This window comes from Falco peregrinus, chromosome 8, assembly GCF_023634155.1.
Source record: "Falco peregrinus isolate bFalPer1 chromosome 8, bFalPer1.pri, whole genome shotgun sequence".
Taxonomy (NCBI): domain Eukaryota; kingdom Metazoa; phylum Chordata; class Aves; order Falconiformes; family Falconidae; genus Falco; species Falco peregrinus.
In genome coordinates this window covers 12222303-12242592 of record NC_073728.1, presented here as the reverse complement: position 1 = coordinate 12242592, position 20290 = coordinate 12222303, and the positions used below count along the sequence as shown (strand labels likewise).

General features: G+C 41.6%; 1 protein-coding gene across 4 annotated transcripts in view; it reads left to right on the top strand.

Annotated features, from left to right (window-relative positions):
- Nucleotides 1–2709: 2709 nt before the first annotated feature.
- The window catches only part of NCKAP1 (NCK associated protein 1), a 61201-nt gene continuing 43620 nt past the window's right edge, over nucleotides 2710–20290 (top strand). For 2 of the 4 annotated variants that reach the window (XM_055811974.1, XM_055811973.1), the window contains exons 1-3: nucleotides 2710–2929; nucleotides 14287–14304; nucleotides 15444–15554. In XM_055811974.1, the coding sequence (XP_055667949.1) occupies nucleotides 2822–2929; nucleotides 14287–14304; nucleotides 15444–15554 (237 nt within the window). In that variant the 5' untranslated portion in view covers nucleotides 2710–2821. The remainder of the gene's footprint in view (nucleotides 2930–14286; nucleotides 14305–15443; nucleotides 15555–20290) is intronic. The other 2 variants (XM_055811976.1, XM_055811975.1) reach the window with 1 other exon arrangement.

Genomic DNA, 20290 nt, shown 5'->3' with positions numbered 1-20290 from the left:
CCTTCTAGTGAGCAGTAAGTGTTTAAAAGCAAGAGGAAAAAATGCACGCATTGTAGTTCCAAACTTGACACCAGACCTGACACTCACATTAGCAAGATGCTGCCAGTTATGTGATTGGCAGCATCTTGTGTCTGTGTGGGCAGTAACATCTTCTGTCGGTGGGTTCCAAACTCGCTTTTCGTGTCTGTCTCCGAGTTGAGATTGGTATACCTTCTTTTCCTAATCAGGTCTTGGCAGCTCGCTGACACCTTTGCTGAAAAACACTCATTTTGCAAAGGGTGGTAAGGGACATTCCGTACTTGAAAACATCTGGTCTGCTTTGTCAGGCTCTATTTAAAGAGATTATTTTTTGTTTTAATGTATCTGCTTGCATGTTAGAAGAATATTGTTAAAAGTCTGTGACTAACCATGTTACAGCGATATAAACTATTTAGTATTAAGTCTGTACGGCTGCATGTTAAAAATACCTTGTATCAGAAGTTCTTGTTTACTGATATTTTTTCCCTGTTCTGATATTTGGCATGTTTTCAAGAAATGCAGCTGTCAGCACCATTTGCAATGAAAAAAATTATAGCAACCAGAGGTTCTCCTCATAACAAGAGGATCTTGTAAACAGCCTCACGAAAAGTGTAGGCGTTTAAAACCACGATGCTCTGCCATTACTATAAAGGAAAGAGTAATTTTTCCCTCCTGTGCCTCACCCTGTTGTCTGTGCGGCGTGGAGAGTGACTGACTGCTTTCACGTCGCAAACTACATTAGTAGTTACAGAGAGCGTGAAAGTTCTCCGGTGAGCTCTGTAAGCACAAACTTTATCACAATCAAGTGACTTTGACTCCATTTCAATCCTTAGTTTTTCTAATTCTAGAGGAAGAAAGACTGGGTTATTAGATCATAGATGATTCAGTAATAATGGAGAAAAACTCCCAATGAACTTTCACAGTGTTGGTATCATTCCACTTGCATGGCTATACATCAATTACAAATTCTGCGATTGTTAATGTTTGAAACTTCCAGAAGACTCCATATGGCTGAAAAATAATTGAATATGGAATTAAAAATTGGCTGCTGTTGTTTTAGCTGCAGGTGAGAAACAAAAAAAATGGCTGTTAGCAATAGTATTTGTTCTTATTTTGCAGTGCAGCTGCATGGGAAACATCTTTATTGCAACTAGAAATAATATATTTGATATTTTAAAAAATTAATTAATAATATAACGAAGATGCTTTGTGTAAAGTTATTAATATAGATATTATTTGTTAGGTACTTTGATATTGAATACCATTTTATTGTTTATAAATTCAAATATGGATTTGAATGTTTCTGATGTTTTCCGCAGACTCCAGTAGTGACAGGTCAGATCCAACCTAATTAATCAGTACATTGTTGCTAGGTATTCCGGACTCTTGGACACAAAGCTGCGGCAGAAAATCATCTGATAAGGGCCAAAGAATGAGTCAATAGCAGACTTAAGATCAGAACTCTACGTTCTTGCTTCCCGGTTTCATTCTGAATCATAAATTATCTTGTAACTGCTGAAGTGAAGAAGGAGGTCGGTAACAATTTAATTACGTTTAGGCTTCTCCCATTCATTTCTACACTTTCTAAAAATCTATTAGTTTAAAACCGCTAAAAGAACAAGATCATCCGATTCTGGTTTCTAATACGAAAATGCCAACTGAAAATTAAATAGAAGTATTAATATGCAAAAAAGGCACAGATGGTTGTGCCATTATAAAAATAAATGAGATTAGAAGCCTAATTCTGAAGCCTGTCCCCCATGCAGCAGGCCGGGGAGCCCAGCATCCCAGCTGGAGGTGCTGCCGCTCCAGAACAGGTTGCCGCTTCTCCTTGGCACTCACTGCATGGAAATCTCACTAGCCCTTAAAAATACATGCTTTTAATTACCGTGGCTGCAAGAGAGAAGAAAAAAACCCAACCAACAGCGGTGATGTGACTCATCTAATTGGCGAAATGGCATTTTGCTGGATCCGCGGTACGTGGGCCTACGGCAGCAGCTCAGGGGGCACGGTGAGCCACTGCAGCGGCTGGGGGTGGGTGGCTCCCACAGCCCCTCGCTCCGTGGGGGTCCCAGGGCTCCGTGGGGGTCCCGGGGCTCCCCTGGACCCCTGCTGCCCACCGAAGCGGCCTCAGCCCACCACAGCCACCGGCGACGGCATTTGGGTGGGGATGAGCTGCGCCACGCTGGCCTGAGCATCACCTCGCCATGTTCGGCCGGTTAAGTAAGAAAAACGGGGCCTTGTGAAACACCTTGAAGGAAAAACCTTGACAACTCCCCCCCCCCGGTTCCTCACGGTTTCGAGGCGCACGGCGGGGCCACCCCCAGCACACAGTCCACCGGCTCTGCCGCTAAGCACAGCGGCAAGGGGAACACCGGGCAGTGGCGCCCGCCCAGCGCAAGGCCTGCGCCCCGTGGCTGCGGGCGCTGGGAGACACCGCCCGCCCCGCTCGCCGCCGCCCGCCCCGCTCGCCGCCGCCCGCCCCGCTCGCCGCCGCCCGCCCCGCTCGCCGCCGCCCGCCCCGCTCGCCGCCGCCCGCCCCGCTCGCCGCCGCCCGCCCCGCTCGCCGCCCGTCGCCGGGGAGCTGCCCCCGCCCGCCCCGCCGCCGCCCGCCCGCAGGGGGCGCCCGCGAGCCGCACCACGTGACGCGCGCCGCGCCGCCGTGGCCACGCCCCGCGGAGGCAGCAGCGAGCCAGGCCGGCGGCGGCGGCGCGGGGAGGCAGCGCCGGGCTGGCGGCCGCGGCACGGCGGGGCTGCGAGCGGCGGGGCCCGGGCCGGGGGGCGCGGAGCGCAGCGGGACAGGATGTCGCGGTCGGTGCTGCAGCCGAGCCAGCAGAAGCTGGCGGAGAAGCTCACCATCCTGAACGACCGGGGCGTCGGCATGCTCACCCGGCTCTACAACATCAAGAAGGTGCGGGGGCCCCGGCGGGGAGACGGGGGGAGGAACCGCCCCGGCGCGATCCCCGCCGCCGCCGCCCGGTCCGGGCCCCGGTCGGCCCGGCGCTCCGCCGCGCGGCTCACCCGGCCGCGCTGCGGCCTAGCTGCGGGGCCCGAGAGGCAGGGCGGGGAGGCGGCGGGAGCCGCGCCGCCGCCGCGGCGGTCAGGCGCTCCGGCCCGGCCCGCCGCTGCGCCGCCTGCGGGCCCGGGGGGGCGGCCGGGGCTGCCTGGGCGGCCGCCGCCTCGCCGCCCGGCGGGAGGGAGGGAGGCGCGGCGGTGCGTGGCGCCCGCAGGCCCGGCGCCCCCCGCCGCGGGGCCTAGGCCCGACGCGGCCCCCGCGGCAGCCGGTTCCGCCCGGAGCCGCTCCCGCCCCGCCGTGCGTGAGTCACGGGAGCCGGGAGTGGGCTGCCTGGCCCGGGCTTTCCCACGCCGAGTTGCGAAACCTGTCGGTGCCGAAGGGAGGGATTTGAGGTAAAATTAGTAAGTTTAATTGCAATAAGTTCGAGGCGCTCGGTTGCTTAGCAGCTCGCGGCGTGCGGTGGAGCCCAGGCGTGAGGCCGCCGCGGGTGCCCCGGGGCTGCCCGCCCTCCCCGGGACCGGGGGTCGGTGCCTGCCCGGGCGCGGGGGTCGGCGCTGCGGGAGCCGGCGGGGCTCCGCGGTGGTGGCCAGGGTGGGTCACCTCGCCGTGTTTCGTTGGTCGCTCTTCTGGAGGAAACCGTCGTGCTTTCCTGCGTGGGGGGACGCAGTTCATGGCCACCCCGTGCGCCGGGTGCTCGTCTGCCCTTATGGGCTTAATTTCCCGAACGCGCCCACATCGTCTGAGCGTGAGCAGCTACTCTGTCTGCTTCCAGTAACGAACGTTAGTCGGGATTTTGTTGCTTTGCCTTGAATGCAGTTGTTTCGGAGAGGTTTTTCTTTTTTCAAAGAAAATATGAAGTTACTACGTTCAAGCAAGGAGCACACCCTAGCAGCCTTGGCCTGTTGAAATCTCTGTGCCATTCCCACGCTGGGTTTAGCTGGCCGTGCTGCAGCAGTAGCAGGAGTTAGGGAGTTTTGGGTGCTTGCTTGATCGCCCTGGCTTCTGAACGTGGGGTTCTGCCAGGAGGGATCCTGCCTGATGGATCTGAGCTGAAGGATGCGTTTTGTCTGGTTGGTTTGCTCATGTGGGAGACTTGTACTCTGGCAGTAGTAAGGGGTACTTGGCTATACAGAGTGTGATGTTGATTTTAATTAAGGCAGTGTTTCCAGGAAAAAGCCAAATGATCGAAGTATTCAGGAGGCAGCGTTGATCCAAAGCAGTGTCAGTGGTTGATGTACACTTGCATGTTTCTGCAAGTCTTCACTGACATAGCATTCATATTAAACTTCTGTAAATTCTTATCTTTCTGATACGTAAGTGAGGTTCCTTTTAGTTGACGGTTTCGTATGTTGGAAATTTGCTTCAACTTAATTGTAACAGTATAATCACGCTTTTAACACAAAACAGAAATCCCCTGTTTATAAAGTGTCAAAATGAGGTTTGTGCGTGTGCTTGCTATCCTTTGAGATTAATACACCAGGTGAAAAACAGGGCAGGAGTATTTCCCCTGAGCATAGCTGTGCTTTCAGGGGAGAAGGCAGGAAACAAGATGGGAAAAATTAAACCTCGTCTTCACATACAGCTATGCCTTAACTGTTGTGAGTGCGAGCTCTGTTTTTGTTACCAGTGTTCTGATTTGGAGACACGTAGTTGTGTTAAGCGGTCCAGTGCCTACAGACATGTTTCTGTGTTTCTGCTGGCATGTTTAGCTGGCAGAGTCCTGAGCACGTTTGCCCATATGGTGGTAGCGTCTGCTGTTACTCGTGTCAGTGAAGTGATGCAAGTGGATAGGTTCTCAGTAGGGGAGCACCAGCACTAGAGGTGACACCAGTTCTTCCTGCAAATGCCGTGAACCAAGTCCAAAATTGCATAGGTTTTGCATACAGAGAGGGAGGAGGCATGACCAAGCAGCTTGGTTATTGTGTGACATAGTTTTGTAGATCTGGAGATGTCCCAGATGCAAATCTGTGTATTCATACAGTGATTTGCAACTCAAGTAGTTTTATTAAGCTGCAGTCAGTACTGCTTGACAGTGGTGGCTGGCTAGCTCTGATGCTGAGCCCCAGAAGTCTTGGGATTGATTACTGTACTTTGTTGTGGACCTCTCTTCATCCCAGCTGCAGCATAGCTGGATGCTTGGGAACCCTTTATGTGGTTGGTTTTGGTTTTGTTTTTTTTTTCCCTTTTCCCCTCTCTGTAAACAGTCAATTCCAGAACTGCTATTTAAGAATCTCATAGCTTCCTCCTTGAAGGTGATATCGAAACTCAAGTTACTAGAGATAACCACACAATATGTGGTATTGCGGTTAAAGGAAATGGCTAAGACTTTTTTTAATAAGAGGAAGTGAGAGCTGAAGTATTTGTAGCTGTCTTACAGATTGCTATAGGTGCTGTCTAGGGAGTAGGGATTTTAAAGGATTAAGAATTTTCTTGACTATTAGAAACAATGTAGGAAAACTTTACTTACCAAGGAATTACAGAAGTTAAAAGCAGTTAGAAACTTGCTATTTATACCTCATCTTCCTATGTAAATTTCAATTTTAATGTCATCGTGCATCTAGCTGTTAATTGTTCATAGTTTCCTGTTTGCTGCCCTTCTGTGCTACTGTTGTCTTCTGAAATAATTTGAGGTTGTTTTAAAGATAAGAGTATCTAAATGTATGGGGTTTTGCCTCTGAAAGAGACATGGAAAATATGAACATTGGAGTTACTAAGGTAATAGTGGATGATGAGACAAAACTCGTATTTTATCTGTAGGGAGGTGGAATTTTTGTTGCTGCTGTTATTTTGAAGGATGACCCTTTGCTTGCAGCTTTCAGCTCTTTTGTACTGGGACCAGTATTAGTCCTGGACTTGGAAGTCATACCCTTGTGGTTTCTCTCCTGGCATGTTCCTTCTACTTTTTAAGAATTTATTGGCAATTATCCAGGCTGACAATTGTAGTATTGTTTACCACGTAGCTGTCAATACTTGCCTACAACTAAACCTCTATAAATCAAAGAGAGCAGCACTTTTTTCATGCCACTCTAGTTCAGATGAAGCTTGGATTTTGTGGTTACCTTTCAGAGCAGACTGAGACACTGTTGGTAAGCTTTGTGTAATGCTGCCAGGACTGTCAAATAAGTGTGTTGTTCAAGAGTGGTGGCAGAGAAATAATCTTGTTTTCTCTGGGCCTGTCTTTTATTTGTTTGTAAAGCCCTTGGATACCAGGAAGTGTTTACAGTAAGAGATTTCATCTTAAAATACCTGAACTATAGGTTTAGCCAGAGCGAAGCAAGAGAGTGTGATTTTGATGAATGTCAACAGAACTGCTGGGGATAAAAGTTAAGGTTTTGAATTATTTAGACTATATGTTATTTAAACATGATGAGTCTGTTATTTAGCATTAATTGCTTTGCTAGCATTGTTGTGCTATTCTTCACACTACAGGTTTTACCTTTGTGTGCAAAATATTTTCTTAAAAAGTCATTAACAAAACAAAATCTTTAAACTTTCTCAATTCTGATTACATGGTATCTGAAAAATGAGAAACCTAAACCAATTCTTAGATATGAACTGCATAATCAAACTGAAGTCATAGATAAGGAACAGAATAAATATTTGCAGGGGCTTTAGCTGACTTGATCTTTACCATTCCAAACTAAAAATGCAGTCCCAATCCTATTGTGAATACCACATAACTTAGTATGAAGCCAGATTTAAAATCATTTAGCAGGTGATTAGTTGCCAGTTACTTCTTTTAAAGATGAATAGTGGGGATACTGGATTTTTACCTTTACTGAGAATGTTACTTGTTAGCCATTTGAAAGACTTGAGTACTTTTTGTTTTCCCTATTTATTTTCTCTTCTGCAGCAATTAAAGTACATGCTCTTTTCAAAAGAGCAAGAGAAGACATATGCTGTGAGGGGAAGAGGAGGGACTGCATCAGGTCTCCTGTGGTAAAACAGTGACAACTTGACCAGATCAGCCAAGGCTGGATAGAGGTCAAGTATTACTTCACCAGCCTTTTACGCTGCTTGTGGCATCGGGGTGAAGAAAAAGATCCCGAGAGCTCTGGAACTGTATTGAAGAGGATTGACAAAGTCTAAACATTGCAGGGGACAGTGGTAAAAGCCACTTGATTTTTTGGTGAATAGAACCAGTCAATAAAGTGTACTGTTGCTCAGGCACTAGAGTGGTTCTTCAGGAAAAAAGTGGGAGATGTTTTAGGTGACTGGCAGAACATGGAGAAGTTTCCAGTCTGCAGAACTCTGAAGTTTGGAAGGGTGTAGGGTTAGATCACCCTTTTGACACTGAGCTCTGTGCTGGAGTGCAGAGCTTTGAGCTGAGAGGAGCAGCTCACAAATAGTGTAGTTTTGAATTCCAAGGTTGGTATTGGAAAGAACAGATAATGTCTTCAGGTCATTGGGAAGGGTCTTAGGGTTGGGTGTATCACTTGCAGTGCTTGATAGGTGTCAGCGGTTCTTTGAAGGGTAAATATGACAATATATGTTTGTCTGTTTGTGTCTGTGATCTTGGAAGAATGACTCTGAATACTGTTGTGCTGATAAGGAGAGGAGGAAGCCCCAAACAAACTCCTTATATTCAGTGCTGGAAATAAAATAGATAAATTCCTGTGCTCAGAAAGCAAACACAAACTGATGATACCATGTCACGTTTTCTTTAACTCAGAAAAGCAACTGATTTTGTAAAGAAACAATAAGATTTTTCTAATGCAAAATATAAAAATATCCCATGATTATCTTCTAAAATATACAGAGAGAAAGCCAGGTGGATTTATCCTTCTGCATCAATTGTAGCTGCCTAGAATTATCTTGCATTGGCTTTTTTGTTTACAAATAGGAATTACTCGCCCACTCCCCCACCCGCGGTTACTGTTCATTTGCCCTGCCATGTGCTGACAGAGAAACAAACCCAGTTTTAGTTGCAAGAGACTTTAAAGGTCATGTGCAGAGGAGATACACCTAGAAAGTTTTAACAGTTCCCATTACAGAGTCAAAATAGACAGGGCATTCCCATTGTCATGCTTTCTTTTATTAAGATGTCACTTTATAAACTAAATTTAGGGAAAGTTTTGTGGCAGTGAAACTTCTTTGTTTTTTCTTGGCGTTTTACCTGCTCCATATTTGATTAATAGAACCAAGTGCTTACTTAAACAGGTGCTACAACCACAAGAGGATAAAGTAAATTAATCACTGGACAGATAGTGTCAAACCTAGTGTGTTTCTTTCGTTGGCGAGGTGACAGGTTGCTCTAGTATGGGCAACTGAGTAGATACTTTGCACATTGACCTTAGCAAGGCTGCTGACGTTACCTCATCAGATTGTTCTCATGAACAATCTAAGGAAGTACCATCTGGATGAAATTGTAATGATGAAAGCAGATGGATAACCATATTAGGGAACAATTTTGAAGATCTCACAGTCAGCCTGGGGTTCAGCAGGGTTTTGCTGGGTGACTGGTTCCAGTCACTCTTTGCATTAACAACCTAGATGAAGACTACGATGTGCTTAATAAATATGTAGGTAGGTAGCTGAGAGAAGTTAAAGAAATAATGAAGAACCTAATTGGAGTTCAGTTTGAGCTTAACAAATTGTAGCTGTGGTTTAACAGACTTGGAGGTGGTTGAGCAAGTATGATTGTAAGCTATTTTGTGCTTAGTGAAATTGGAAATACAGAATGAAAAGTAATGAGATAGCGAGTCTGCAGAAAATAGCCAGGAAATATTAGGGACACGCCAGGGCAAACATGAACCGACCAAGTTTTGCTGCAAAAAATCAAGGATGACATGAAGTTTTATAAATGTGTGAGCAGGATAGCCTGAAGACTTTTGCCCTATGTGGCATGCATTGACACTTATCCACAATGTATCTGTTTGACACAATTTTCAAGAAAGGTGGACAAAATGCAGAAAGTCCTGACCAGAATAATAAGAAAGACCAGCGGTGCAGAAAATTTCACCTATTAGGAAAATGGGAAGATTATTTTTAAAGTAAATTGATAAGTGCTACAGGTTTCTGAGTATTTAGGACTGCTGTAGAGAGAAGGGGAATGGTTTGTGCAATTCATTATAGCCACAGAGATCAAGAACTGATGGATTAAATCATAGCAAGAAAAGTTCTGTTTAGATCTTAAAAATTTCCCGTGAAGAAAGATCATTAAATATTGGAAAAGACTCTGAGAATGTTTTTGAATGTAGCCTGTTGGAGACCTGTAAGTAAAGATTTGGCAAACATCTTCCAGGGTCAACACAGACAGAGTTGATAATGCTTTGGAACATGAAAGTAGGGGAGGCGATTTCTCAAGATCCTTTCTAGCCTTGCCTTACTGATTTCACATGACTTCACGTTTTAGTGGGTTGGATCTCTGAATATAGATACACGAGGATTTGAAAGACATACTTTGGGGTTCAAGACACACCAAATAACAAATAATGGTGGGGAGGACATATTGCTTAGTTCTAGGAAACATTGGACTGACTTTTAATACTTTTAATTGTAATTTTAATTTAATATAGAAGTGCATTTTTTCAAACTTTTGAATGTTAGTGCATGAAAAGTGCAATAGCAGTTACATGTATAAAATTTTGAGCCATATTTTTATATGTCCAAGGCATATAGAGACTATCAAAAAAACAGTTTGAGACTTTCTTCTGATTCCCAGATCCTGGTTGGATCATGGAAACAATATAGTTCTGGTTGAACCTATTAGCATAGTTTATATATAAAAATACAGGTTTACCTTTTGTACAAGTATTAATGTAACTGCAAACATCAGTAATGTAACTTTGTATAAGATTACCCAAGTGATACTGGTGTAGGACAGTTAAATTTTAGCCATCAAAGCTATTCAGTTGTACTCTAATAATTTGTCCATGTGTGACCAACTAATTCTTGCAGCTGCTTGCATAGATGTGAAGAGGGACAAGGATTCATTCACAAAGGTTACCTGGTAGCATCCTGTTTAATAACCAACTAAGGCTTCCACAATGCAGCAAAATGCAGTTCTGGTAGGCGTGATCAGAGATGCTGAGGTGGTGTGAACTGTTTCCTTATGTATTCACCATTCACAGCAGCTTTTACTGAGAAGAAGAGTTGAATAATCAGTAGTTCTGCTTTTGCAAAATTAGAGATTGTCAGTTGGTGTAATCTCATTATTTTAAATGTGTGACAGAAACGAATAAATACTACATTTTATTCTACAGAAATCTGGAGTTAATGATGAACCTGTCTCCTTGAATGTTTTTTTGCTATGTATTATTTAGTATTATTTATAGGACGCATAGATGCAAACCAAGCAATCGAACTTACAGATACATTTTAGGGTGAAGCCTTTAATGCCAGCAGCTATTACAAGAGGGGAACAGTTTTACTTTGCATGCCTGTATGTAGAGGAGATTTTCTCATTTTTTTTAATATGAGAAATCGTAGTGTATTTCCATTTACTAATGTAAGTTACTAACTCGGGGGATGGTGCATTTTTTTGCTGTCATTGAAATTTCATCAATTTGCTGGTGAATTCACAAGAGTGGTTTTTAGTGCAGATTCATTTGTAAATGAAACTTGAAGGTGAAGCGATTTGTTGACTAAGATGATTTCAGTCTGTGTTGTCACAGTCCAGTGGAACTGTGCGCAGCAGTGTTTTATCTCAAGTCTGCAGTAACAGTAAATCAAGTTCTTTTGAAGTAAAAAAACCATGTTAAATTACTGCAAAAAATGACTTGGGTTTATAATCGTCTACTGATGTAGGAGGTTTGGGGGATGAAATGGGAAAGTACTGATTCAAATGGCCCTGTTGCTCTTTTGTTGGGAAACGGCCCTGCTAATAATTTGGTATAGGTTGGGCTTAGCAACAAAAAGAACAATGTAAAAAAGGTATTTCTATAACACAGTAATGTATTTAGGCTTTTTTTTTTTATCATCCTACACCATGTAACTCAGGTAATTCTTCTGAATGTTCTTGCTCAAGGACACATGGCAGGTTTATATAAAAAGGCTTGAGTGAAGTTTAGGTGTTCTAAATGCAGGTTTGCACCCTGTCTGTTGTACCGTGGCTTTGCAATAGACTTGGCAATGATTGCACCTGAACAGAAACTTGCTTTTATTCATGTCACATCAGCTGGATATATGCAGTATTTTTGTTGATGGATGGGTTTTTTTGCTCTCCTCCAACATTCTCTGATCTTAAGTAGGAAGTAAAATGTTAAGCTTTGATTTTTGTGGTGATACCTGTAACTGTATTGGGGAAAAAGGTCTCTTTGCTGTATCTCTTAATGTTGATGTATTCTGGGCCAAAGGCAGTTGTACTGGGTTCTCTGTTCTTGTTTAGGGGCTGCTTACCTTAAATGTAGATGTGAAAGAAGTTTTTGTTGTTGGATGTTTTCTTGTTGGCCACTTCTGAATGAGCACAACCTAGAAAGGATAGTGATATAGTATTCTTAATTTTCGAAGTGAATATAGTATAGAAGAACCTAATAGCATCACATGAAGAACAGAGTCTGAATTTTGTTTAGTAATAATAATCTAGCTATCTAGATATTGGTAGTTAGAAAAACACTTCTTTAATTCAAAATGTATGGCATAGTGGTGCATCTCTGACAAGTACATGTAGTGTGATCTCTCTGAAGTTTGATGACCAGTGCGAATCTCTTACGACAGAAATCATATTGTTTTTGTTAAGAGTTGGACGCACAGGATCAGATCAGGAAAATATGTTCACTTCATTGAGATCTTGTTGTAGCAGGATACCATTCTAAAGCGCTGTGGAAAGAAATGCTGTCTAACTTGATAGAAATCCAGTGCTTGAGTTTTTCTCCCCCCCCCCCCCCCCATTACTTGAGGTTAGTCTCTAACAGTAGCTGTGCATCATCTTTTTCAGCATAACTGCTTGACAGCTGTTTAGTGATGTACAAAGGAATTTAGAGATGACTGCTGGGAGATTCTTGCAGTATAGTATTTCGGGGCTGAAGCAGCTGGAATCCCATAGCTTCAGAGCTGTATTCCATGAATGCTGTGCTGATAAGAACATTTTTAATTCTTTAATTTCTTTTTAATGCTCAACAAATGTTGCCATTCTGTTTTCATGGGGTGGAGGGTTTTTTTGTTTGGTTTGGGTTTTGGTTTTGTTTTGATTTTGTTTTGGGGTTTTTGGGTTTTTTGGGTTTTTTTGGTTTTTTTTTAAGAAATGAAGAAAAGTTACTGCAAGACACTTAGGGGAAAAAGTGATATCTGAGGCTGATTGAGAAAGGGCTACTGCATCTGGCTAATTCTCAAAATTTTGAATGCTGGAGAGCTGTATATGGCAAAGTGATCTTTGTATGTTGTACCACCCTGTTCCTGCCTGTTACAGTACTGACAAGGGATTTTGTATTAACTAACAAAACTGTTAAAAGCAAAAGCTACCTTCTTAACTATATTCTAAGACCATTCCCCTCAATGTCTTTGTTCTTTCTGCAGTACAAAATTGTGGTTATGTGCCTTATCACACTTTCACACTTCTGCGAAAGTGCTAGGGCTGAGATTTGTCTTTTCATTCTTTTTTGCTTTCTAGAGTAAACAGCAGTGAGCTTGAGCTTCGTAGGTATGTTTGCCATTTTAGGAGAGTTTTAGCTTATGTAGACAGTTCGGCGTGTGATACTGAATGCAGGTAACGGTATGGATGAAAAGTGTTGGTGCAACAACAGCTAATAATCAAACATCATCTCTTAGAAAGGAACTGAGCTGCTGTGAAGTCTGGGAGAGGAAAGGGAAAGGCATCGACCCACTTGTTCGGTGATGTCTGTTGTCCTCTTTCTATTCAGTCCACGTAGGTAGCCTTGTACAGCCTTTCAGGAGCTGGAATTTTGAAATGTATGAAGGGTATCTTTAACCTTCTATATCTTGCAGCAGTTTTGTTTCTTATCTATGGATTGATCTTGTATGGTTTATTACAAGGAAGAATTACAGTTGCTTTAAGTGTGATGTTAGCAAACAAACAATGGGAAGGAGCAGAGTTCTCTTGCACATTCAGATACATTGAGGGGATTGTCAGTTAGACTCAGGATAGTATTAGTCATCTTGTGGGATCTGAGTTCCCGAAGCCACGCGAGGATGTGCATGTTAGTGTTTTAGACGTCTGTTTCCGTGTGAGTGACCTGTGTGTAAAGGGCTTGAGTAGAACCCAATTTTTAGTAAACATTCCGGAGAGCTGATTTCTAGGAGGAAAAACATCTGTTGCTGGGAAAAATAAGGAGCATATGTGGAAGTAGTGTTTGAATTGAGACCAAAAAGTTTAGGAAGTTAACAGTGGCAGATTTCTTGTTTCCTGTATAACAGCAACCATATTGGAATTTGCCAGGCCACAAAGATATGTTGTCTGTTAAGCTGTTTTCTTAGTTTGTAATTGTTTTAGTAGAGAAAGTAATGTAATGTGTGACAAGGACAACAAAATTAAATGAATCTGGCACAGATCCTGACAAACCCATGACCTAGTTAATTAAGACTTAATAAATTTGAAGCACACATTGTTTACATTTTTTATGCCTATTTAATAGTATAATTTTTATTCTTGAAGTTGTGTAAAGACTTTTAAATGTGTACAGAATAGATCTTCCATGGCACATGTTTGCTGCTGTAAGAATATTAAAGCAACTATTTAATATCTAACTGATACTGTGGATGTTGCTGAATTTATTCTCATTATAAATTCCTCTGGTAGTATTATAGATATGCTATTTTAAAGATTAGTATTTTTGTGGGAAGAAATTAGCAGACATGAGGGTTTTGGTATTTTGGAGTAGTACGTTAGCATACATTATGATGATCATGTACTGCTGGTAGGAGTTTTAGAAACTTACAATAATGACTCTTTTGTTTTTTTTTTTTCTTGGCTACCGTTTCTTTTTCAGGTATGTAAAACTTCACTGAGTTTCTCTCCTTTTTTCCCCTGTAGTTGCATGTGATGTTTGTTAACTCCTTTTTTCTCTCCCTACCTGAACTTAGTTTTGAAATACTGTTAGAAGTTACGTGTCTCGGTGTATACTCAGCACTTTGCACAACAGTAAAATTCCAATAAGTACATGTAAAGTTGTTTGTGAGTATTAGACTAATCACCATCTAGTAGAAAGTATGCTGCCTAGAGTAACAGTGGTCCTAATGTTCTCTTGGATGTAGGTAATAGTGTATTAGTTTACTTTAATGTAACGTATTTTAGAATTTAAGAGTAATTTGTTTATATGTAATTTTTCTCTCTTTTTATTACACTGCTTTCCCAGCAAGGACAAGTTTGGAAGGTTTGCAAAGCTTTTCACCTTCCCTTTGCCCGCTTGCCCGCTTTCAGAATCGGTCTCATACTCCATGACTTCTGTCTCTACAGTCCACAACTTGGTCATAGAAATCAATGTGGAAAAGTTTTTAAATGAGCTGTCATTTGAGTTCACTATGTTGTGTAGAAATGCCTAGCATGTAATTTAGTTTTGCATGAGACGTGAAACTCCTTTGCAAATCCCTATGAGGACTTTAAAACTAAATGAATATTTGAGAGAAAAGAACAATTTGAGTACAATTTCTGTCATGTAAGTAACACAGCTTTGGGTATGTTACTGCAAACTAAATGGTACAGCATGGCTCACAAGTCAGAGTAGTTGAGAAGAAGTAGTGTGTCTGACAGCATGCACTGTAGCTGGCAAAAATAGGTGTTTCGTTAGCCCACAGAAGCTGTTCTGGTATGTCCACGTAAGTTATTTTAGAGACCTAACAGTTGCGACTTCTGTTCAAATAAAAATATAATGAAATTTCTTGATTGCTACTTTTAAAGCAGTAGCCTATGCTACTGTAGGAGTAAAGGAAACGAGCAAAACTGATCTGAGGAAATGGGGTATTTTAGGCAAGTACTGGTGGTTTTTTGGGGGATGGAAAATTGTCTTGCAGTTAACAAATAAAAGAAAACCTAAATGCAGGTCGGTGGTGGGGCTTTTAGTTGTTTCACAAAGGATAGTTTAATCACTTAATGTGCCCAGCAGTCCTCCACAAATGATGACATGATTGAATTTTCTAACAGTTTGTTAACTCCAGATGAATACAACACTACCTCAAACCAGGAATAGCATTAAAAGGAAACCAGTTTTTTTTTTTCCTTCTTTTAGGATTGAGTTTTTTCCCCCACTGCTGTTCTGCACTAACTGCTTTGATACTTCATGCATCTTTTTCAGTAGAAGAGCATCTCTGTACTGTTTCCCATTGCATATTTCAGCTGTGACAGTCCCTGCACTTTGCCTTTCATTTTATCACCTGCTCACTAAAAAAAAAAACCAACCCCCCCAAAAAGCAACAAAAAAGAATCTTTCTAGTTTGTCTTCAGATTTGCAGCTATCACTCAGCTTTAGATGGGAGATTGTGTTTTTACTTCATTTTTTATTGTATTTTTTTATAGGCATGCGGTGACCCCAAAGCCAAACCATCCTATCTTATTGACAAAAACCTGGAATCTGCTGTCAAATTCATAGTCAGGAAGTTTCCAGCAGTAGAAACACGCAACAACAATGTAAGTAACCAAATGACTATATAAGTATTTTTCTCAATACCCTTCAGCACTTGCTGCTCAGATCTGTGAGGTTTTACATGTTCTTCCAAAGCATCTGATGCTGAAAGTTGCAGTTGGAATATAGTTCATTCATGTCTGACAGGATACTTTAGAAAGGACTGTCTTCAAAGAGAGAATATTACACTGTAATTCTGGATTCATTTTGTTAGGGTAGGAGACTTTCTGGTTTTCTTTTTGCCTTTTTGCCTCTCCTGTTCCATTTCAAAGAATTGTCATTGGGAAGTAATCCTTCAAAAAAGATTGTGCCCTATTTTGATAGCAGAAATTCTTGGTGACCAGATGATTGCAGAAGGTCAAGTTGCATGACTTTATTTGTGATGAGACCTGACCAGCAGATCAGTTACAATGCACCTGGCTGCAAAGTGAAAAAAAGTTTGTATTTTACAGGTGTCCTTGCCTGTGCAGTCAGTCCCTGTGGGAATAAAGAACGCTTTAGTGTGTAAGGAGAAACCTTGTGCAGTACAAAAATACATAAATATATTCTTCTTCAGATGAAGTGGATTCAATTGCAGTCGGAAATCAGTTTTAACTCTTCTGAGTGATCCAGTATTGTTGTATATGACTTTGTAGCCTTTTAGAGATAATAAAGTTTATTAGATTACAGGTAGGCGTTTTGGCAGGTGATGTACACTTGTTTCTCTGTTTCAATTTGAAAGTCAAGGGAAAGATTTTTGTTTTACCTGCTTATATTTCTTTCCAAAGGTGGAAAGTGGAGGTAGGTGTTGGGTTTGCATGTTCCCTGCATGCAACTACTTGCATGTGTGCTTGAGAGGTTTAGGCTTGCTTTAAGCATTCAGATTTCTACAGAATGGTAGTGGTAATAGCAGTGGGAATAATTAGTTTCTTTTACAATGCCATCTATAATTTCTATGTAATGTCTCCAGTAATACCAGTGGGGGAAAACATAAAGAGAAAAGCTTTCCCTTGTGGAGGGAACAATTTCAGTAACAATGTGCTTTCTTGCTTAGAACACCTGTACATGTTTTGTGCTGTTTAATATTTCTCATCTTGGTATTGAATTTGATTGTGTTAGTAACAAATATGGCAAGTTCTTTATCAAATTTATGTTGAAATAGTAAACCCTTTAAGCCATGTTTGGTAAATGCTTCCATATCCTCTAAACTTCAGTGGCAGATCTGCTATTAAAAATAAAAGACTGTGTACATAGATTTTTTTTTTAATGCGGTTGCATGTATGCTTTATATGTCTTCCGGTTGTTGACTATGAATTTGGAGCTGAACTAATGATAGATATTTAAGGATTTGGTACTGTGAAGTTTATGGAAAGAGATCAAAGCTAACTTGATATATTTTGACAATCACAGTTTCTAAAATAGGACATGCTCATAATGTTTTGTCATTGCCTGGTGTTTATTTACCAAGAGCCAGCTAGGCCTGTGTTTATTAAGAACAGTTATCAAAAGCCTACCCTCCTTATGTATGAGCACAGTTTAAAGTAGGGTTTTGAGTTCTAGCAGTAATAACCCGCTAGAGCTTATGGCGGTCGGAGCTGATGGCAGTTTTCTTGTCTTAGTTATTTACAGATGTTTTCCTGTAGAGTGTTGTTAGCTCCCAAAAGAAACCTTTACCCCTAACAGATACCTAGTGAGACAAAAGCCATGTCCTGTGCAAAGGAAGTTCTGGTTTGAAGTAAGATAGATTTTTGCTTGTAAACCTTAGCTTCAAAAAGGCATAAGCATCTAGCTCCTGGCCAGGGAGGTGTTCCCCTCTGTGCTCTTCCTTTGTCTCCCTCCTGCTGGCCAACAACCAGCTGGCCATATATTAGGAGGGCACACCAGTGAGTTCCTTCAGCAGGGAAACAGGTGATCAGAGATGTAAAAGGACAAGAAGCTTATTGGATCCGGAACACATCAGTTAGTGAAAATTTACGAAAGATTATTGCAGAGGAATTAGTTGAGAAATCATAACCTGTGCTTCCTCCTTGCAGTGAAAATTCCAGGGCAGCCTTTCAGGGAGGGGTTTTGAATTTTGGCTGTTCAACTGCAGCAGTTGACATGTCAGTGTGTCAGTGGTCACATGTCAGTAGGTGATGTTAGTAGTTTTTTATCAGGTATTTACAGAGTTTTGTGTCTCAGACAACACATTTTGTTAAAGAGTATAAGCGGTGTCCACTGTCATCAGATGATCTTGAAAAGCCTGGATTTTTGTTCTTCGGAAACAACGGATTCTGTTTGCTATTGATAGCTTTTACATTTTTATTCACAACAAATAAAGCTCCTGGTTTTGTTCCTCCTTCAGTGTTTGATGTGCTGAGTCAGACTAGAGCGATCTCTGGCAATTGCTGATTCTCAATATTGTACCAAGAGTGAAAGTTTATGAGTAGTTCAAACAATGAAGTGCCTGATGAATCCTTGCTGACCAGGCTGAAAAATAAAATGGAGTAGTCCATCTTCCAAAGAATCGATTATAGATAATGCTGGACCTTGTCAGTTCATAACTTACTCTCTCCCATTGTCTGAGGGCAGTCCCTGTGATCTCCTACACTTGTCCTTTCTTCTCCAATCCCCATTGTGAACTCTGTAACCTTGAAAATATGCAGCTTAAAGACTGAGCTCTTAAATCAACTGTTAATGATGTTGGCCAGCGGTGTGGTGTTGCTTAATAGTGTATGAAATACCTGCAAAGGAGGGAACCTATGTAAACAAAAAATATGAAGGATTGACAAAGTGAGAATCAAACATTTTAGAGTCCTATTTGAGAAGGGAAGTATATAATAATAAAAAGTATCTTCTGTGTTTGGGAAACCTTAGTATTTCTGTGTATTTTGAATTGACTAAAGCTGTGTTTTGAAAAAGCCACCTAAGCTGGAGGAGCCTTCCACAAAACTCTGTAACATCATTATTCTTGGTCAGATCAGGGACCTGATTGTGCTGCTGTTGACTCAGGGTAACGTTTCTTGTTACTAAATTTCCTTGACTAGCTTCAGAAGAAAAGTTCCAAAGTAAGGGACTCAGAAGCAGCCTGATTTTTTCTGAAGGTTTGTTAGACCTCATCCTCTTAGAAGGTGTACAGGCAAGTTTCTCACCACAGGGGAATCAAAGGAGAACATAAACTCCAAAAAAACATAATAGGACCTGTAAGTTTCTCTCTTGTCAGTCAGTGCCAACATTTAATACCGCTGTAAGCCCAGAATAAAATACTTCATGATGGGGAACTGGAGATGCAGGGAGAAAAGACTTGTATTTTCTATAGACTGTGGGTAGGGTCTGAAAAATCTGCTGCCAGCAGGGTCAAGCTCTGTGTCTGTGTGTGATGGAGCTAGCTTCCTGTCTGCTTTCCAAAACAGCACATATGGGAAGTAGTGAGAATATCTGCCTTCTTTCTTGAACATATGTTTTTCTTTTACTCGGACTGCTCCTCAGCAATTTTCCTGTAGAAAAACTACCTATATTTTTAAATGTCTCCTGGAGAAGCTGAGGCTTATCATGGCTTAGCGGTAAGCAGACCAGTGAAATATCACCCAGAAGTTTAAGTGTATGATTAGTGGGAGAAATGTCCTTGTTTTCCAGATAAATCTTTATATTTTAGTAGCCATCTTCCTGGTATTGTCCGTAACAATTCCATTGTGTTTTTTATTTAACTACACATTCAATTTCTTAGGAGATACTATTTTGAAGGTTTGTTTATCTGACTTAATTGTAGTAATTTTCTCGTGTTTTGTGCCAGTGGGGGCTGAAAATCAGGTCATGTGAGAGTAGAGTACACAGTGCAAGTATTTCCAGCGTGCCTGGCTTAGGATCTGTAGATAAGAATTAGTTCACTTTACATTTTATTTACTTTTTCTCTTCATGGGTGTGTTAGCTATTTCCTGTTAGATCCCAGTATGTATGTTTGGTCTGCTTACTGTGTCTTTCACAGTTTCTCTTTCTAGTGAGCTTGTTGCGTAGCAAATCAGCTGGATGTTTGAGAGGCGTGGAGGGCACAGAGTGGCTGGACCTTCTTGGCCAAGGCTTATTAGAAGACATTAATGCATGCTTTTATTAATCACTTTCTTCTATAATGAAATTAATAAAATATGCACTTTATAACCAATCTTGATTTTCAGTTTTTCATAGTTGCCTCCAATATAGTCTTTCTCAAAACACTTAACTAAATAACTATTTGCTTTTCCAAGTACTTCTTTCAGCCCCTGCCTAAAGGAAAATGTCACTTGCTTGTTTACTTGTTTCTAATGAAGCTTTAATATTGTAATTTGCACAGTGCTAGTGAAGATAATTTAGAAATTCTCTTTGGAGGAAGAATAACTTACGAATTTCATCCACGCTGCCTCATGTATTGGTAATCCCTTTTCACTAGGGAACAGTTATTTATTTCTGAGTTAATTATATGGTCATTAACAGCTGTGGTAGCTGGTTTCTTAAGAGTCACTTCAGTAAAGTAACTTAAATCCCCAAATTCAGTAAACTTTAATATTTTTCTCCAGCCTTCTGAAGTGCTAGATCTCTTGTATGGGAGACTTGATTTGTCAGATAACTGCTTTCTTAAGCAATAGAAACCCAGCTCCCTGTATTCTACCATAAAACTAACTGGCCTCCTTGCTGTGAAGACTGAAATCATGTCCAGGTAAGAGGATGCCGTGCTTTTGCACAGCTGCATGTTCAGCTCTGCTACTGCTCAAGGAACTTAGAGCGCTTCAGGGACTGCAAATGAGGTTGA